The sequence below is a fragment of the Ananas comosus genome, linkage group 14 (assembly GCF_001540865.1).
Source record: "Ananas comosus cultivar F153 linkage group 14, ASM154086v1, whole genome shotgun sequence".
Lineage (NCBI taxonomy): Eukaryota > Viridiplantae > Streptophyta > Magnoliopsida > Poales > Bromeliaceae > Ananas > Ananas comosus.
In genome coordinates this window covers 719,896-740,932 of record NC_033634.1, presented here as the reverse complement: position 1 = coordinate 740,932, position 21,037 = coordinate 719,896, and the positions used below count along the sequence as shown (strand labels likewise).

Genomic DNA, 21,037 nt, shown 5'->3' with positions numbered 1-21,037 from the left:
GGAAAAATTTGCGCGGAGTCGTTGAAAGAGTTTGAAAGTGGGGGAAGTAGCGGAGGTTTGAAGTTTGAACTGGACGATTTTGAACTGGACGATTCCGACAAACGCTACCTCTCTCTTTCGAGGTTCGGCGTTTGGCGAGAGACACGAAGTCTGCGAAAACATCAGCTGTCAATGCCGACTCCTCCTTCCGTGCAGGTTGTAGTAAGACGAGGCTGTGAGTTTCGTATAATTAATTAGAATTCACATTTTTTTTCATTTTGATATTGAAATCTGCGTGCGTAAGGACATCGTCCTCGTGCTTATGTAACAATGACAGTTCAATGATAGAGATTTGGAAGGAAACACAAAAAAAAAAACATTTTTTATCTTGGAAAATAAAATCCACTTCAAATCACCTGAGATAAACAGCGGAAAAAAAAAACAAAAAAAACAAAAAAAAAACAATGCAAGCTTTATTAGTACTCGTCAGTCAATCGCTGGTCTCTTAGGGTATCGTTTGGTTCGGAAATAAACAAAAAGTAGATATTCCGGAAATAAGTATAAATTAAAGTATTTGGAGATAATAATGGGATACCAACAAAAAAGGAATTAACAAGTATTGCTGTGGACTTTGTTGTTGGATCGAAATAAAAAAATATTCTAAAATCAAATAATTAACTTAAGATGGTTGTTGCTAGATACACGAGATGTAAAATATTCGTAGAAAATTAACCGAAGGTCTTGATTTTTGTTTTATTTTATTTTATTATTTGTGGAGGTCCCATTGTTTTATTTTTGTTGTAATCTAGTTTATTTTCTTTGTGAATAAAACGGTTGTATGTTTTTTTTTTAATAAAAATAAAAATAATAAACAGCAAACAAAATCTAGTTATAATCATGATGTGGCAAGCTCTCATTGGTTGGCGTACTGTTTACGTGGTGCACTGCAACCTCTCTCTCGAGCCCCCCTTGGGCCCTTCTCGCGCTCTCTCTCTTTCTCTGTGCGCGCCTTCGCCACCTCCGTCGCCCTCTCCAGAACCCTAAAAATCTCAACTTCGAAGTCGCTGCGATCGCGATTCCTATCTCGAATCCGAGGTAATGTTGAACCCGATTTATTTGCACGCACATTTTCGAGAAAAAAGCTTTCAATTTTGCCACTTGTGGTTGATTTGATCGGATTGGGAGTATTTTTTTTTTCTTCTGAAATGTAATTGGGAGTTTATAAAATATAGAAATGATCTTAGATTCGCCCAGCTCTAATCTTTTTACTTGAGCTACGAATTGCACGAATACTTTTGATTGCTCAATTTGATAGTTATAAATCTCAATTTGGTCCTCAATTTGAGTCTCATCAAACAATACGTGTTGCTACTTGTTATTGTTTCATTATCGGAACTGTGAATTAAGCATCTTCGCATGCTTAAATATATCAAAACCCCTCCATTTTTCTTAAAAAAGACAATTTATGCTTAACATTTTAGAGTACTTCAATCAGCATTATGACTATGTGTGACACTTCATTCAATTGTATGCCAATTTGGTTCTATACTGTATACATATGTTACACTTTTTCAATGTTTGGTATAATTATGACAAAATTTTTGGTTAGAATCAAACAGAAGCTAAGAATGAGATTAGAAGAACTATATTTTATTAGAGTGATGATAAAGATGATGGGTGATTCAGTTCTCATCTATGAACACGTGCACTTGTTTTTCTCTCTCTATTTTTTTTTAGAAAAATTAGAGTAGGGAGGAGACTTGTGCAAATGAAGCACGATAGAGTCTCATGAATGTGTGTGTTGATATTAATTTAAACCCAAATTCCATCACCTATTGAATAGCTTATAATTAAATTTTGAGTCAAAGTAAATGGATTCGACTTCTTCGAGCACAAAAGCGCATAAAAGATGCTGGTGTTTGATTTATTTATCCATTTTCCTTTTCCAAATGCGCCCTTAATCATTTTATACTGTTAGCAAAAAAATGAGACTTCTTCTGTTTCACTTGTGGAAAAAAAGATGCTAATTGTTCAAATATTTTGCTTCTATTTCTCAGTATCTTCTGACCATGTTTATAAATAAAGTAAGAAAACCGATCTACTTGTGTATAGTGCTCTACCTACATTTGTTGATTAGTTTCTTATTGATAGAATCATAGAATTAAATACTCATTAAATTGTTACACAAGCAACTTGAACATATAAAAAAATATGTAATCGAGGAGAAAATCTTATGCTTATTTTGTCAACTTACTGTGTTTCTAGTATTGTATGTTTAATTTATTGGATTCGAGGGAAGTATTAGCTCATGGATGACAAAGATCATAATTCTTGGGCCTTTTATATACCGGTATCAATTTCTTCAAGTAGTTGTTTTTCCTCTTTCCGTGTTTGACATTATTATCTAAGAACGTTAGATCACATCAGTTGATTTTAGTTGTATCTGCTAAATCAGCTCAGACCTTAACCAGCTCTAATTATTGAAATACACAGTAAACTTACTTATCATTGTGAAGGCCAACTTCCTTGAATTTAAAAGTATTAAAGAGTACAACTTAGTACACAGTAATTAACACATCATGCTGACTGTTAGGGATTTTGGACTCACATGAGCCCTTAGGTGGCCCTAACATATATGTTGGATACGTAATGTTGGTTCTTTCTCTTTCACAATTTTGGAAGAGAGAGACAGCACCGTTTCGCATAAATATTAGGCAACTTGTGATTGCTTATTACTGCTCATGTTTGACTCGTAGTGGTGAATAAATATTCTCCTCTCGTTAGTCATTTGATTATAGAAAACCCACTGGCCTGTGAAAATGCTGAAAACTTAAAAAATTCAACTGACTTTGTGAAAATGCTGACAATCCGCTGCCTCAGATGCTATTAATTGCAAAACCAACGGCTTTTCTCCATCACTTTCATTATAGCTTGGCAACTTGATTTGAGGATTTCTTCTGTCAGTTATTATCTTCAGGCTTTTGGCTTACGATTTGGTTGATCTTGTTTGTTTTATTTTTCTCTGTGATGGTTCTCTAACAGTAGCTGTGGGATTTAAGCTTTTCTGAACATTTACTGCTGATAGTCTAGGAACTTTGATCACTATCTGATCGGTAATAATTAACTCTTATTTTAACACATGTATGTTGTAGTTGTACCAAGAAAAAGCATAGCATTTAGCTTTTTGTTTGGTATACAAAAATAGCTTTTTCTGTGAAAGATTACTGCAGCAAAACTGAGATCAAGAGACAAGTTTTATAAGAAAAGTGTATTTTGGGGCACCATCCTCGGAATTTCCTTAGTTTATTTTTTCTTGAAGTTGTATTTGCCTGAATGTTTGGTAAATTTTCTTAATCTTGATGTATTTCCTATTTGAGAATCATGATGCTGATTACCTTGTACTTTTTTTTTTTGGAATGAACAGTCAGCGATAAATCCCAATTATAAAATTAAATAAGAAAGAAGTGAGCAGGACGTAGAAAAAGAAAAGAAGTGGAAATAGGAGTGTACAGGAAAACTGCAAGCATCAAGGAGATGATCACGGGATAATAAANGGGGGGGGGGGAATACGTCTGTTGCGATAGACATAGAGTCAGCAAGGTAGCTAATTTCAACATCTGCTGTGGAAGCACAGCTTAAGGGTCCAAAATTAATTTCAACATCCGTTGTGAAAGCTTAGCTTAGGGGTCAAAAATCAGTTCAACATCTGTTGTGAAACCACAGCTTAAGGGTCCAAAATTTTGTTGTGAATATTTCTTTTTCTTTGTTTACCGTTTGCATTTTGATCTCTCACACTTATGTACTCCATATTTGCCAAATGTATTTATGAATAATTCCTTGTTTTGCTAAGTTTTACCGCTGCTTTTACCTACTTAGCTCTTATATATAGTGCTGTGTAAGACAAAACAAGATCCACCTTGTAACTAGTGAAGCTGCTTTCATGTTAAACAAGTGGCTTATGAAGTATTCTTTTCTGATTGCGACTTGAATTCATTCCACCTTATGCATCACTCTTAAATGGAAGCAGGGGCCTACCGGTGGGTCATACCAAATTAAGCATATTTCAATGGGTTGTACTGAGAGAGACAGTAATGTTTGTACCCACTTATATTGACCAAACTGCATCGGCTCTCTACAATCCATATCAATGACTTGTATTTTAAACAGCTGGTGGATTTAAGAATATTGAATACAGTAAGAATATGTAAGTTTGAAACAGTCGATGAAACTACATTACAATACGATTGGTTTAATGCTAGGAATATTATCATTCGTGTCATTCATATTTAATTGAATAAAATAATGATAATACAAAGATCACCCGATTCCTCATGGTATTTTTTTTTTCTTTTCTTTATAAACTTTTGCAGAAAATTCAAAGCAGGGAACTCGAAGGACCATGACCTTATTGAGGAGGCCAAAGCCTTCCGAAACATGCAATTGCGAGGTTTACCTTAAACATGAGGTGGATTGTCTAGGTTTTCTATAAGATGTAGTTTCTAAAACAGCATCAATGGCCTAACTTTTGTGCTTGGCATTTCACGAGCTACTATAAGTTGATTTCCAGTAAAATAAAGGTGTAGGGAGTAGCTTATGATTTTTTGTATAGAGATGCAAAAAGACTATATTTACTAATTCTTTGACACTTATTTTGCAGATTTTTAATTTTTTAGACCAATTAGTTTTTCCAAGCCTCACAAAGATGCATATTTTTCAGGTCGAAAGGACTCGGTGAAGACGACAATTGCTGCCTAACTTAAAATCACTGTAAGCCTAGCAGAAGAACATATCTAAAAAACTATGCGGTGGTACACCTTAATAATGCCCTGGGGTTTCTAATATAGTGATCTAATGCTCCTTGCCTACCTTTCATGGGAGTTAAGTGGGCATTCTATTGGCCAGTTCATGCACCTTAAGCCATTCCAATTGGCTTCTTTAGCTTCTTGAAATGATGACAAGAACTTATCTATCAGCAGGAAAGGAAAGCTGATGGCGAATGGCTCAATGGTAGCAGAGATTCTTTGGAAGAAGTCACGGCGGACAAAATTCAAGTTTTAAGTCCTCACTTCAGATGGCTTTGTTACCTGTTATCAGGATAAGGAGACATCCCAACATCAGCAGCTTGTGCTGCAGCTGACGATATCGACACTGTTCCTCGTCCTCTGAACTGGCGGTATGTTTCTAATTTTCTGAGCTTTGTTTGGAACAGTGAAATTACTTGCTTTGGTATTCATTTGGTAAGTTTCTTGTAGGTCAATTATGATCGGACCGTGATTGTTGTGATTGGTGGGCTGATGTTACACGGAGGCCACGTGGAGCGGCGAGAGAGGCGGGGGTCCGTCGCCCCGAAGCTGCGATTGCACCCGTATTACCAGTCCATTTCAGTGTGATGTTGCGGCATAACTGCATAAGATGAGGTGAGAGCACTATCTTTTAAAGCTGGAAAGAGAAAGAAATGTACTAGTGAGGTCCGTAGCTCTCGCTAGGAAAATGACCCCCTAGCTAATTAGAGGAACTGCAACATTTAATGACTATAATAATATTGCGTATGCCTTTTTGGCTCCATACCACCTGATCACTAACTAGATGAACGGCTGAGATGGAGCGATTTTTTGTTTGCTGGATGGCTATGCTATTCGAGCACTAAATAATCTAGTACATTGGATATTGACGGCGAGGATGAAATCATGGTGTCAGGGAACGGCGAGGATGAAATCGTAGTGTCAGGGAATGGCGGGTGCTTAGGATTTGACTCATATCATGTTATCTGCCAAATCGATGGATCTGATGTAAAATAATATAGAAATTAGCAAGCGCTCTTAAAAGTGGCTTAACGGGCCCTACGCTAATTAAAAAAGAAATTTAAGTTCTCTGTCTCTCAACAATTCATAGAAGTGAGAGTTCTCAGCTCTGCTTTGTAGTTTCTACATTCTTTTTAATGAAAAAAACGCATTATATCTCTCTTTTTGTATCATCTTCCTCTTGAATCTCTCTTTTTATTAGGCAATAATAAAATTAGAATTTCTTCTTTATATATTATATAGAATTGAGCTCTTATGCTTTTAAAAGTACAAGTTATTGGTGCCGGTAGATTTTTAATCATTGAATTAAGGTATGTACAATTACGATGATGTGGGACCCCCTAGGGTTGAGTGGGTGATTGGTTGAATAGTATGGTTTAACGGGTGAAAATGATCAAAATGATAGATCTAATGATAAAAAATTTATAAGCATCAAATATTTGGTACTTTTACAAGTGCCATAGCCGAAGTTTGTTAGTTCTGATGAATGGTGATCGAGTTTAATGTATTCTTCATAAGTTAGTATTCTTCATAAGTTAGTAAGGTAATTCTTTTTCATTTTTTGTTTGACTATTTATCCATGTAATTAATCATTTAGTGGTAAGTGACAAGCCCTATTGCACACATGTTTTGGGCACACATGACAACAAAATTAAGCGGATAATTCCCCACACCCAAAACTTAGTAGTTGACTCGTGCAACCTATTAATACACTCCAAAACAACCACCTCCTCCTTTGGGAGATGATTCTCATCACCACCTAGCTCCTAATTAAAATNAAATCATATTACCTAGAATGTTAATTTCAGTAATTAGAGTGGTAAATAAATTTCGTATATTATATTATTATTTAAGCCATGGTGAGGCAAGGTTGCCTCCAGGTTCAGGTCCACCCCCGCGACGCATGGAAACCGTGCTGCGACAACCTCTCCAGCATAACTCTCGCACGGCGGCTCTCGATAGAATCTTCTGCGCGCCATCATGATCTGACGTCGATCTCAAACAATTTGCAGCCGTGGGAACTAATCCCGTAGGTACGTACATATGCATATAAAAAGAAATATCATCAATAGACGCACCATATATGTATTCCATGGGCCACTGCGATGTGATCATGCGAGAAATTTTTATGAGGACGATCTCTTATTATTTGATGCTAATACATCTTCATCATTAGAGTTACTGGCAACACTTAAGATGTAATGAATATATAAGATCTATTGATAGAAAAGAATCATGTTATAGAAAGAATACCTCATGATCATGCATCTAACTCCTCGTGTTGTTGGCTCTTGCTATTGAACCTGATGGAGTGGCCTTCCTATCTTCGCAAACTATAATTTTTTCTGACTCACTCAATACCATGCGGATCTTTCTTTTAATACTACTATTATACATACTACTAATATATATATATATAATATATAAATACTAGAATATATATATATATATAGATATTATTTGAGAGGATTGTTGTTGGGGGGGGGGGGGGGGGGAGGGCTGGTGGTCCGTCGTGCTTTTTAATGTTTAATTAGTTGGAAATTAGAAAAGTACATGGCTTCATCTCTTCTCTCTCTTTCAGCTGAATGTTAAGTAGTTTATTAAAACGTTAATGATCATGATAGGTTAATTTGTTTAGTTTGTTAATATCTTTGAGTCACATGGATTTGGCTTGGTTTAGGGATATAGAAATATAAGTCTTGGCTCTCTTGAACAACTTTTTTTCTCACTGGTCACAGAAACAGCATTTCGATACTTGACAAACAGAAATTTCGAAGCTTTCGTAACGACAATGAATTAATCATGGACTCCAAAGCAAAAGCTTCAATTAGAAGCTTCAACACATGATACAACTATAGAATTTTTTATGCAGTTTGCTCAAACAGTACTTCTCTAAAATTGACAACCAAGCTAACCGGGCACTTCAAATATATAGACACAATCAAAATCAAAGAATCAAATATTAAATAGAGAGTAATGATGCGGATATCTCTTATTCAGCGTCGAAGTATTGTTGCTGTATTGGCGGCTTCACAAAGAGTACACTTATAAGCACATTTGTATTGCATATATAATTTTTTTTTTTTTTTTTTGAGAGAGAGATAGGTAGCATGCTACCCGCTTCGTTTTATTTCATTTAGAAATAAACTTAGCTGGAAATGTGAATCGACTAGGATTCGAGTTTGAGACCTCGGGTACCAGCCACCAAATCCTTTGCTACTTGCACTAAAGACGGTCGGTTATTGTATATATAATTAATATATTCCTCAATATATTAGCAGTCTCCGAAAGAATCGTAACGGCATCTCAATTACAATATTTTAAGTTGTGTTATTAGTGCTCTCAGATATTGTTGATGCATATATGGGTTTCATACTTTTCTTGGCCAAATTATGGGTCTAACTAATTCCTTTCCAAAATTTTATGGCTTACATATGATGAGTACGATCTCCACACGTCTTGTCCTCTTTTTGGACTCTTCTCCCTCTTCCCATAACTGAAAGATATTCCCCTTTGCCAAAGAGTTTGGCCCCAACCAACCTCTCCATGTCCTCGTCCTCGTATGATGATGCCATGCCATTTCCAAACTAATTTTAATTTTATAATGTAAAATTATATATATATATATATATATATATATAAAGAGAGTTGGGCTAAAATACTATTAATAATATTTGCCTTTTTTTACTATCAAGTTTTTACCCTTTGGATCAATTCCTTTAATTATTTTTAATTATTGATTTAAATATTATAACCTAGTGAGAACCATTCAACCCTAAGAGACTAATATCATCCTAATTCTATAATTTCTCATTCAAAAGTTAAAAATTTGATAGCAAAAGGAGGCAAATACTATTAATAGTATTCCGGCCCAATTTACTCTCTCTCTTTCTCTCTCTCTCTCTCTATATATATATATAATTGAGCTCCTATACTTTTAAAAGTACATAGTCATTAGTGCTTGTGGGTTTGTAGCTCTTGGATTACGAGGTGTGCGGTTAGAATAATAGTGGTCTCCTAGGGTTGAGTGGGTAGTTAGTTGAATAATATAAACTAACAGATGAAAATAATTAAAGAGATAAATGTAACGGTGGAAAAGTTACAAGCACCAAGTGTTTGGTGCTTTTAGAAGCACTATAGCCGGACTCTCTCTCTCTCTCTCTATATATATATACTATATATAAAAGTACGTATTTCAAATTTCGGTTTGTCGACAAACTCATTTTTTTTGGCAGAAAAAATTTTTGGTTCTTCTTTCCTTATGTAAAATAAATTACGTAATAAAAAGACTTTTTATTTATATTTATCTCTAAAATAGAAAAAAAAATACTTATCTAATTTTTTGCCAACTGAAAGATATCTACTGTAAATCTATATTTTAATTCAAAATTTATTTAATTTTTTTATCTCTAAAACAAAAAAAATTTATGGTTATTCAAATTTTTGTCAGAATATCTGCTGTAAATCTATATTTCAATTCAAAATTTAAAATTAATTTAAAATTTTAAATTTTGGGACTATCAACATATTACAACGAAAATAATTTAAAAGATAGATTGATTGATAAATAGATCTATATCTGCAATAGCTATTAATATTCAAATTATGGATTTAGAATAAACTTCAAATTTTGAATTTTATACATAAATTTAAATCTAAATTTATTAATTTAAAATTTTAAATTAATTCAAATTTTAAATTGGGTTCAAATTTAAAGAAATTTGTATGTTATGAAATACATATGAAAAATATTTTCAGTATAACTAAATTAAAAACATATAAAATTTATTTGGAAATAAATTAAAGTTAAAAAATCAAGCAATAAATAAACACATACCACCAACAATAATTTAAATTTAAAATATATAGCATCAAACACTTTGTGCTACCCTTTTGATTATTTTCACTCGTTAAATCATATTATTCAACCAGTCATCCACTCAATACTAGAGGACCACTACCATTCTAACCGCACATCACTTCATCCAAGGGTCGAAAACCTAATATAAACAATGACTTGGTGCTATTAATAGTATTATAGTCTAGTTTATATATATATATATAGAGAGAGAGAGAGAGAGAGAGAGTCCAGCTATGGGGTCCATATCATCCTAACCGCATATCTCTTAATCCAATGGCTAAAAATCTACAAGCACCAATGTCTTGATACTTTTAAAAGCATAGGAGCTCAATATACATATATATATATATACATATACATATATATATATATACATATATATATATATATATATAAAGGAGTTAAATGATCTTAATANAAAAGTCAGTGATAGGGTTCTCCCCAATATGATGTTATTACTAACTCGGTTTGTCTTCCACTCCTAAAAATGGCTATTATCCTCATCCTTTACCTATAAATGGAAATTTGTGTTATGGAAGGCTTACAGAAAAATTCGATATTAGGAGGGAGGGAAAATACTTAATTATTGCTGTAATAGGAAATTGATTTCTTTCCCTTTCTTTCCAAAGTTTAATTAGGACTTTGTTTTTGTTATGGGGCACTTAAACCTATTCCTAATTACTTTAAGAGGAGTTTCTTCCAGAAAAAACATAAGAGAGACGGCAAACAAAAAAAAAAAAAAAAAAAAATTGACACATTTTGATTGATAGGTTCAAGATATATATGAATTTAAATTAAATAGAAGGGGATTAAATCAGGCTAGAAGCATGCATGCGTGGTGAGATTCGAATTCAGAAGCTACTACTCTCGTACCATATTAAATTGTGTAAAACAAGTATAATTATTCTTCAAAAACTTAAACTAATAAAGAACGAATTATAAATTAATTAGTATAATATATTCAATAATTAAGGATTCTAGAGTAACTAATTAATAATCTCAAAAGTACAGGATATGGAATATTTAGATTTATGATCTCGAACTGCATGCATGCATGCCATGCAAGCCATGCAAATTAATGAACTCTTATATATAATAATAATTGTTTTTCCTTAATTTTGTTGTGCATATATATATATATGGTGCATATATATGCATGGTGCAGAAGTGGCATGCGTGGGGGGCGGCAAGGAGTGGTACTTCTTCAGCCTGCGGGACCGAAAGTACGCGACGGGCCAGCGGACGAACAGGGCGACCCAGTCGGGATACTGGAAGGCGACGGGGAAAGACCGGTCGGTCAGCCGACGGGGAGTCGTCGTGGGGATGCGTAAGACGCTCGTCTTCTATCAGGGAAGAGCCCCCAAGGGCAGGAAGACTGACTGGGTCATGCACGAGTTCCGCATGGAAGTAGCACCTCATCATCATCATCCCCCAAAGTTTCCTTTTGTTAAGGTACCTACCTACCTACTTGTTTTCATCTCTCTCTCTCTCTCTCTCTCTCTCTATATATATATATATATATGTCTATCGATCGATCGATCGATCGATCGATCTCCTCCATATTTATATATATATATATATCCAAAATCCTAATTCAGTTTTGGCATTTTGTTTGCATGCGTGCTCCTATATCATATTTGATTGCATTGCGTGGGACAAAATTCATGGGCTACTTATTTGGTGGCTTTAATTAACATGCATAAACTAATGAAAACTTTCATATATATATATANTAGTTTGAACTACCCACCAATCTTTCAATCCTCGTGTGCCGGACGACACGAGAATTATCGTGTCATCGGGATGAGATATATATATATATATATATATATATATATACAGATATATATATACTTGCAAAAGTAACCAAGATACGTTTAAAAGATGTCAATTTAAAAAGAGAAACTAGGAAAAAATAGACAATCTAGTATGATAAATTGATTGGTGGATGAGTTGGATCTTTTGATAATAGTAAGATTGGTGTAAGTATAGGAAAGTAGATTCTCGGCTTTTGAATTATCGATCGTGGTTATTGAATCATATTAATTATCATATAAAGCTCTTAATCCTTGAACCGAGGATGTTGGGATAGGTCTCTCAAAGGGACGGTCCCTGAGTTTAGGTAATTGTGGGTGTGCCGTGGGTTTTACGGAATAATAAACCCTATATAGCTATAAATATAGAAAATCAAACTACGTACCACGACCAAACTTAAATTTTTACCAAATCAGGATCATCTAAAAATCACAAATAATAAAGTTTATGTAGATCGACGTCCAATTAAACCTGAAAAGAGGGGACGAATTAATTAACAAATCTAAGCAGCTGGTTATCAAAGAACAGTGGTGTTAGTACTCCGTTATTTTTACGTTTTCAACACGAGTAGTCTAGATGTATTATAAGTGTTCGTAAATTAATAGAGGTGGTTGATGCATCTTTTCTTTCTATTTCTTTATTAACGATTTGGTTCATGATTTTAGAATGAGTATTAATTTGATTAATTCCATGAATTTTTCGTACGCCAAAACCTTGGTTAGCTCGAGTACACTTAAAACCATACTTAGTCTTCGGATTTACCATATCGATGTGAAGTATTCACTAAAAAAAAAAATTTTTTTTTTAAGAAACATGTTGGGTGGTTAGAATAAAAGAGAAAAGAGATATTGAAGAGAAATTCAAGAAGAAGAAAAATTGAGACACACAATTTCTCTCCAACATCTCTTCCCCTTTTTATTCTAACCACCCATCAAACTTGATGGGTGGTTAGAAAGTTAGGAGCACACGGCCTGCTGTGCTCTTAATAGCACAGTAGCCCTACTCTATATATATATATATATATATATAATTTGGCTACTATACTAACGCTTGGTTCTATCAAATTTTCTACAGTTAAATTTTTCTCTTTGATCCTTTTTTATCTGTTAGATCATACTATTTAACTAACCACCTACTCAACCTAGAAAACTATTATCATTCTAACCACATTCATATCCTTTCATCTAAGAGCCGAAAACTTAATAGCTAGCACCAATAACTTAGTATAATTAATAGTATATTTCGAGAATTAGGAACTTGGCTCCTACAACCCTATCCAGAGAGTTTCCCTGCCAGGGACTCAAATCCATTAACACCCACACGGCACCCAAAATGCCTTATTATTTGGGATATATCGATATTTATATCTTTTAGTTTGATGCATGGTGCTGGTTTGAATTTAAAAATGGTTTAGTCCTAGTAGATTTTTAGTGTTTATTATTTCAAATACATCTAGCTGCAGGTTAATTTGGACTTTTCTCCCCTGCTTAATTAATTGTTTAGATTCGTCGACCAATAGTTTCTTGTCACCACAATCATGAGGCAATAAAAATGCAAAAGTTGTGCTCATCAGATCTACATAATATTCACAAGCATTTAATTATCTCCACCAACTACGTAGAAAAGAAAGATAAAGAAATAATTGCTAAACCAAGTACTAAAATCTTACTCATAATTAAACTAATTAAGGTACTTAAAAAGCATGCGGTTTTGGAACCAATCGAGCTCATGTGAATTTTGGTATGAATCAGAAGCCTAAATGGTATAGCTACACTTCATAAGTGATTTTTTTTTTTAAAAAAAAAATTCTTTGTACAAGGAGAATTTTTAGTTCAATTTCTTTATTTTCAAGTTGAACTCTTCTCTATTAAAGTGTCGTTTTCGTGTCGAATATCGACTCTTTAAATAATTCAGATATCGCATGCTTGGTTCCTTTCAAAATTTGCGAAAAACAAACAAAGTCAATCATTTTATACGACCAAAATACTATGTTCAAATCTCTAATTTACTTTTATTGTTGTTGTTTTCTCCGTCTCATCACCATCCATCATACACCGCGCGATATCGACATCTTCTTCATCCATCACAGTACGAAATATGGAAATTTCAGTATCTAAATTTGTCCTCTAAATAAATTTTAAATTCAAATTGCAGCTGAATTTTGAATTGGTATAACAGTTTTGTCAACTTACTTGAATATGCTACTTCCTCCACCTCATTGAATTAGTCTCCTAATACCTAACCTTTTGACTATAAAATGTAATATCTTATATAGTTAGAAATATTTTAATAATCCATGTGCTAATTACTCAATGGATTTCTAATTATTATTATTATTATTATTATCTTTGTAAACAGGGAGACTGGGTCTTATGTAGAGTACTCAACAAATCAAGAGGACTCACCTCCATGCCAGTGACTCAAACCTGGCACAACGTAGACTCGAGCTCGGACCCGCCTCCGCTCCCGCCCCTTGTCGACACCTTTACCGCCTTCGACCGGGCCGCGCCAAGCTTCGAGGGGCATGAGCAAGTGCCCTGCTTCTCCAACTCTCCTCTCCTCTCCAGGAGGGCGAACATGGGAGGCATTTTGGACATTTTATCTCGCGATACGAATGCAATGAAGGGTGCCATGAACCATTTGACTAGGTTTCAGGGCGCTTCAAATTCAAATTCAAATTCGAATTCGAATTCTAATCCAAATTCAAATTTGGCTCAAGGACACTTAGAGAGCTACTTGGTTGAGCATGGACTAACCAATATGTTCAACACCTTTTCGGCATCGATGTAGCGAGATTGCAAAATGGTTTATTATTAAAGGTTTGCTATGTATAATTTGTAGCTACCCATCAAATTAAATTTGTAAATGCATGTCTATGGAAACATACATGAATTGCGTTTGACTTATGGAATTGTAGATTGGTTCCTGATTGAAGGGAGAAAAAGAAAAAAGTGTTCCAAAATCTATAGTCATTTTCTTTTCCAAAGTTGGTCACATAAAAAAGTTTTTTTTTTTTTAAATGTTTAAGATTAGGGCAATATGTAGTTGAAAGGTTTTTTTTTTTTTTCTTTTTTTTTGATTTTTTGCTTTATTAACTTTTTCTGATTTCTTTTCTCAATCAATTCAATTCGAGATATCATTTGATTTAACACCTGTTTCATAAAATTTAGCAGCTGTATCCACTTTTCAAATAACAAAATTGTGAAATCCTTCAGTATTTAATAACTAATTTCCATTTTAATTTTTAAAAATAATTCAAATTTAACTAAATATTTAAAAGCCAGCGTATGTGTGACAAAAAAAAGTTGAAGACTCCATTTCAAAGTCTCTAATAGCTGAGGGGGTCTGCTGAAAATTTCACCACAACCCAAATCCAACCGGCCCACTGCCCACGTGGCCACTTCCCACCTTTTGCGGATCGGGTCCAAGTCTCAATATACGAGACTCAAGGGCCAAAATTGGGACCCGTTAAATATTTGTATAGGCCGGGCCAGTTAATTTCTCTTTATTTGGTTCGGCCCAAATTAGCTTGATTTATGGGTTTGGATGGGCCGAAATAGAAGCCCACTATAAGCCGACCCTCGCGTGCATTATATACCCCGCTCTAATCCCTCTTTCCCTTCCCTCTTTCCCTCCTCTCTCGATCTCGTTCTCTCGATCATCTGTTTTGTTGCCCTAATCGTGTGTTCCGATTCATCAGGTAAGCTCTCTCTGATCCTCGAATCCGCTCCCTCTCTCTCCTCGATTCCTTGTTTTTATCTCAAATCTCAGCTGTAACCGCGTCGCTTTGCTCCTTCGCAGCATAACAACCGGATTTTTGGGAGCTATTAGTCTATTACTCCACCCTCTTCGGCAATTCGATGGGTGTAGCGGATGCGGAGATGGGGGAGGACGCTAGGGTTTCGGGGAGAGGGGTTAGGGACGAGGAGGTGGACGGCATGGACGGTGACAGGGATAGGGAGAGGCATAAGGAGCCGGGGAAGCATAGAAGCAAGCACAGGGATCGGTCGAGGGAGAGGGAGAAAGAGGAGCACAGGGATTCGGATCGATATGATAGAAGGGATAGTGGTAGGGACCGAAGGAAGGAGGAGAGGGATCGGGAGAAGGAGAAGAGTGGTCGGGAGAAGGCGAGGGAGAAGGATTACGAGAGGGATAGTAAGCATAGGGAGAAGGAGAGAGAGTCTAGGGATAGGGTGAAGGAGAGGGAGAAGGATAGAGAAGGCGAGAGAGAAAGAGAGCAGCGCGATCACGGCAGGGAGAAGGATAAGGGCGGCCGGGAAAGAAGTAAGCATCATGAGAGTGAGAGGGATGAGAGAGCGCGAGAGCGAGATCGCGAGAAGGGTAGGGAAAGGGAGAGGGAGAGGGAGAGGGAGAGGGAGAGGGAAAAGGATCAAGATAGGTTAAAAGATAAAGAGAGGGATAGGGAGAAGGAGAGAAGTAAGAATCGAGAGAAGGAGAGGGATAAGATAGAGAGGGACAATGCCAAGGAGAAGTCTAGGGAGAGGAAGGACGAAGATCGAGAGAAGGATAACCTTCATGAAGCGACCGCTCCCAAGGTGCCAAGCACCGATCTTGGAGAGCGTCTTACGAAGTAAGACCCCTTTTTTTTTATTTCCCTTGATAGCCACTTATGTAGCCCTTTGAATTCCTTTTTGAACTAATTTAATGTCCAAATCTCTTGCTATCAGTAAATTACTTTTGCATTTCATTGCTAGTGATCTATGTGACTAACTATTTGCTGCAAATGAGAGTTGACAATGACAAACTATGATAAGCTATGCATCTGTTCTTGAAGCTTCTGTGTTTCGTCATATGGAACTTTGCAGGTTAAGCTAACTGTACTCGTCACGGGAGATACCATTATAACACCGTACCTCTTGCTTTGTATTTTTTTTTTTTTTTTTTTTTTTACTTCTCTTGGTTGAAAAGGATCATATCATGCTTGTTAAATATTTGGCGTGTCATTGTTTTTAAGATCAGTTTTGTCCTGTCAGGATTAGAGAAGAAAGAATGAAGGTGACATCTGATAGTACTTCTGAGATCTTAGCTTGGGTCACTAGGAGTCGGAAGCTTGAGGAGAAGCGAAACGCTGAGAAGGAGAAAGCATTACATCTCGCAAAAGCTTTGGAGGAGCAGGTGAGTGGTTTAATATTTTCCGCTTTTCTCTAGGAATCAACTATTGTGATGTAATGGTTCTTACTGCGTATATGAAATTCTCAGGATAACATCCTAGCAGGAAGTGGAGATGATGAAGCAGATGAACTTGATAGAGGTACACGATCTTGTACTTGATTCTTGAATATTAGTTTACAGGGTCAGTGACATATTTAGTCCCCTAAGTTTGACCTGGGTTACAATTTTGGTCAACAGAGTCTTAGTTGTAATTTTATCCCAAAAGTTTGTTTTCATTTCAAATTCATTCTGAGAGTTTCGAGCTTCAAACTTACCCTTGAAGTTTGGTCATGATTTCAATTTGGTCCTTGATGTTTGAACTCAGGTCCAATTCGTTCTTAGTAATTCAATTTTAACAACGGAAAGTCTATTAATGGCGCTCACGTGGCACTTTTCCAGATGGTTGACTGAAGGTGGGACTTAATTGTTACACAGAACAAACTTCAGGGGCTATATTGTTAGAATTGATACTACGAGGCGAAATTGAAATTCGAGTCAAGCTACAGGGACCAATTTCCTAACTAATTTTAATATGCTTATTTGAAGATGGGTGGTTCTTCTGCTTATTTTTACTTCGTAATATATTTTTTTAATTTGTTGGGCAATATTTCTAACAATTAGTGTTCTGCTGTTCCTGCTTTCAGGCCACCTAGCCGGAGTAAAAATTAGTCATGGGTTTGAAAAAGCAGCTGAGGGAGCTGTTACCTTGGTGCTGAAAGATCAAAATATTCTTGCTGGTGGTGACATTAATGAAGGTACTCGATAATTGTAGTAAAAATAGCTTACCAATTTACTTCTAATCTTTCAGGCTAATTTGATACTGAATGAATATACCAGAGTCTGATGTGCTTGAAAATGTGGAGATCGTGGAGCAAAAACAGAGAGATGATGCATACAGGGCAGCAAAGAAAAAGACCGGAGTATATGATGATAAGTAGGTTTTGTACTTGAAAAATTATTTCTTATCCTTTTCTTTTTGATAGCAAAAAGTTATTTTTTCTGTGAATGGCTTCATATAGTAAATGTTCATTTCCCATTTGAAACTTGTAGATTTAGTGACGAAATGGGGTCACGGAGACCAATACTTCCACAATATGATGATCAGATTGAAGATGAGGTGACTATATCCCGCAGAGTTGACTGATTTCTTTTTTTAAGATTTCTCCTCCTATTCTGATTATGTTTTTCTTTTTCAAAAGGGTGTTACCTTGGATGAAAGTGGGGGCTTCTCAGTTGAAGCAGAGAAGAAGTTGGAAGAGGTACGCTTTGTCTCCCGTTGCTGTTAAGGTTATATGTGCCCCTACTTTATCTTTTAGATTCTCAAGTGACAACTTCATGGACATTTCCTTCTTGGACCTTCGTTCTCTTTGTTTTTTTTCCCCCTTCCACACCTTCCTCTTTGACTGTAAATAAATTTACTGGACTTGTATCATGTTTATTTTATTTATTTATTTATTTTTTGCTGAAATTCTGTTGTCATCGTCGTCGTCATCATTATTATTGTTGTTGTCATCGTCGTTGTTGTTGTTGTTGTCATCGTTGTTTGTTGTTAGTGTTATTTTTGTTATTGCTACTTTCTGCTATTTGTTCTTTTGTATTCATAGCTAGCCTCTTGGCCAATAGCCAGTTTTGATAATCATGTATTGAGTGTATCTCGATGTGATTATAATCATGTTTAGGTCAACATTTTCTGTTACATGCATATTTTTCTGTAAATTTTTGAGAATATTTTGCATGAGAAAGAGACATGGAATGTTTTGGATGTTATTTCTGATCAGCTACTTTTACACTGGCAGCTTCGCAGGAGGATTGCAGGCGGTTCCACCCAAAAAGCCTATGAAGATCTCAGCGCAGCAGGAAAGACATCTTCAGATTATTACACTGCCGAAGAAATGCTTCAATTTAAGAAGCCAAAGAAAAAGAAATCCTTGAGGAAGAAAGAGAAGTTGGATTTGGATGCCTTAGAAGCAGAAGCCATTGCCGCCGGATTGGGCACTGGAGATCTCGGATCCCGTAATGATCTAAAACGGCAAGTGGCAAGGGAGGAGCAGGAGAGAGCTGAGGCTGAGAGGAGAAGTAACGCGTACCAAGCAGCTATAGCAAAGGCAGAAGAGGCATCGAAAGTTTTGCAGCAGGAGCAAACCATAACTGTACAATCTGTTCCACAGGATGTGGAACTTGTCTTTGGTGAAGATTATGAAGATCTGCAAAGGTCTCTCGAGCAGGCGAGAAGGCTTGCCCTAAGAAAGCAGGATGAATCAATTCCTGTTGGTCCTCAAGCAGTTGCGCTCTTAGCTACATCCAAGAAGAGAGAAGAAGAGGCCAGTTCTACAGAAGAAGCACAGGAGAATAAGGTTGTCATAACGGAGATGGAGGATTTTCTAATGGGTTTACAACTTAATCAAGGTAATGTAACTACAATTTTCTAATAAAAGCAGCAAACTTTTCTGTTTGCCAGACAGTTCACTGCAGGTGAACCATAGCTGAAAGCAGAAGGAAGCTAGGCTAAATAGGCACCGAGTTTCTTCTATTCTGGATAGTCTCTTTCTTGAGTTGAGGCTTAGCTAATATTATGTGTTGATTCCTCTTCTTTTAGATACTCATAAACCTGAAGCAGAAGATGTATTCATGGATGAGGATGATGCCCCTGAGCCTGCAGAGCAGGAAGTGAAAGCTGAGGTTGGCGGATGGACGGAAGTGAATGAAATTGACAGTGCAGAATTACCTGTCAATGAAGACGACACGGATGTTGCCCCTGATGAAATTATTCATGAGTTGGCTGTCGGAAAAGGACTAGCTGGAGCTCTAAAGTTGCTTAAAGATCGAGGAACACTTAATGAGGGGATTGATTGGGGTGGCAGAACTATGGACAAGAAGAAAAGTAAGCTTGTCGGCATCAATGATAATGAGGGGCCTAAGGAAATGCGCATTGAGAGGACTGATGAATTTGGACGAATTGTGAGTTGTCTTTTGCTTTGTAGCATGTTATGTACATATACAATTGTTTTATGATCAAAATGAGAGCTAATAGTGAGTTGTATCCTGATGCCTTCTTACTGCTTTACTCAGATGACGCCAAAGGAGGCCTTTCGGATGCTTTCACACAAATTCCATGGCAAGGGACCAGGGAAAATGAAGCAAGAAAAGCGCATGAAGAAGTTTCAGGAGGATCTAAAGACCAAACAGATGAAAGCTTCTGACACGCCATTGTTGGCCATGGAGAAAATGAGAGAAGCTCAGGCTAAGTTGAAGACTCCTTACCTTGTTTTGAGCGGGCATGTAAAACCAGGGTAAGTTTTATGAACTCTGCTGGTAATTGCTGTTTTTATAGAGGCTACAGTTGTCTCTATTTTCAGCCTGCATAGAATTTGTTGACAAGTGCCGCCAATATGCAGCAATATAAAGCTTCTGAAATTATTTTCTTTCCCATTTATAGCGTCACATTACTGTAGTGCTTTTCCTTACTGATGTGTTTGCAGAGAACATTTTCTTCTATATTCTACTTATGTTCTTCTGTGATTTAGGCAAACTAGCGACCCTAGAAGCGGCTTTGCTACAGTAGAGAAAGACCATCTGGGGAGCCTGACACCAATGCTGGGGGATAAAAAGGTAGTTTCTCTTCCACAGCTTGACATTGTTGCACAATGGATTTCATAGAACCGTTGAAATGGACAGCTGAACCTAAAAATTCTGTTTTTACTGCCTAATTTTATAATATGTTTACGTATGTTTAACTATGAGTGCCTTCCGTGGTAACACACGAAGGTACCGTATATTTTGGTAGGGAAAATCTGCTTACATATTGCTATACCTCTAACAGGTTGAACATTTTCTGGGAATTAAACGCAATGCTGAAGCAGGTACCATGGGACCGCCACCGCCCAAAAAACCAAAGAAGTAAATCCTCAACAGTGTAGCTTGATGTAGGTACCAGAGAGGTTAATGCCTTCTCCTCATTCATTTGGAGCTGTTTTTTTGTTTTTGTTTTTGTCTTTTAGCTTTTCCCTGAGCGTCCATGACGGCCTCATTTATGAGATCGATATGAACAAGAATGTATCAGATTGTAAATTGTAGATATTCTCCTTTTACTTTTTAACATGTCAATCTATTGAATCACTCGACGGGGAAATTTTGAACAATTTAGGAGTTTTTTCTTTTTCTTTTTTTTTTAATACAGTGATATTCTCATCCCAGTGATTGGTTTTCTCCCTTTTTGCTGATGTCGTTGTTGTGGTGGTAGTAGTATTTTCAACAGTAACGAGATCGGAAACTTTAACTTTAGGCTTCTATTTTGGAGTCTTGAAGCTAATTCTAACTTTTTAATTCCTAAAAAGAAACTTTAACTTCTTAATACCGTATAAAGTTAAAATCTTTATTTAGTTAGCCTTTAGAAAATGCTTACTCACGG

At 36.1% G+C, this 21,037-nt stretch overlaps 2 protein-coding genes and 1 long non-coding RNA gene across 7 annotated transcripts; all 3 read left to right on the top strand.

The window, feature by feature from the left end:
* Positions 930-6,527, top strand: LOC109719899. Of its 5 annotated transcripts, none has more exons than XR_002218823.1 (6): positions 930-1,074; positions 4,350-4,444; positions 4,697-4,856; positions 4,956-5,152; positions 5,232-5,396; positions 5,677-6,527. It is a non-coding gene; the product is annotated as an uncharacterized LOC109719899 (long non-coding RNA). The 5 variants fall into 5 exon arrangements; XR_002218822.1 differs by lacking the exon at positions 5,677-6,527 and adding an exon at positions 4,007-4,183 and having other exon boundaries at positions 933-1,074; positions 5,232-5,544; XR_002218821.1 differs by lacking the exon at positions 5,677-6,527 and having other exon boundaries at positions 4,697-4,746; positions 5,232-5,544.
* Positions 10,808-14,359, top strand: LOC109719898 (NAC domain-containing protein 21/22-like; the record flags this gene model as incomplete). Its single annotated transcript, XM_020246735.1, is given in 2 exon segments — positions 10,808-11,094; positions 13,816-14,359. Coding segments are annotated over 2 exon segments (719 nt in total), but the record flags the coding sequence as incomplete, so codon positions are not given.
* On the top strand, positions 15,065-20,822 carry LOC109720410 (SART-1 family protein DOT2). Its single transcript, XM_020247502.1, has 13 exons — positions 15,065-15,157; positions 15,259-16,048; positions 16,452-16,593; positions 16,678-16,729; positions 17,274-17,384; positions 17,467-17,563; positions 17,680-17,746; positions 17,829-17,888; positions 18,426-19,035; positions 19,226-19,587; positions 19,699-19,919; positions 20,154-20,238; positions 20,450-20,822. Exons 2-13 carry the CDS (start codon positions 15,318-15,320, stop codon positions 20,528-20,530), a joined length of 2,619 nt encoding a protein of 872 aa, XP_020103091.1. The 5' UTR covers positions 15,065-15,157; positions 15,259-15,317; the 3' UTR covers positions 20,531-20,822.

Excerpts from the sequence above, each read along its gene's own strand:
- LOC109720410 (XM_020247502.1), top strand. The coding sequence starts at position 15,318 with ATGGGTGTAGCGGATGCGGAGATGGGGGAGGACGCTAGGGTTTCGGGG. Across the intron at positions 19,920-20,153 it reads AGCGGGCATGTAAAACCAGG|GCAAACTAGCGACCCTAGAA; the intron begins GTAAGTTTTATG and ends TCTGTGATTTAG. Across the intron at positions 20,239-20,449 it reads CAATGCTGGGGGATAAAAAG|GTTGAACATTTTCTGGGAAT; the intron begins GTAGTTTCTCTT and ends TACCTCTAACAG.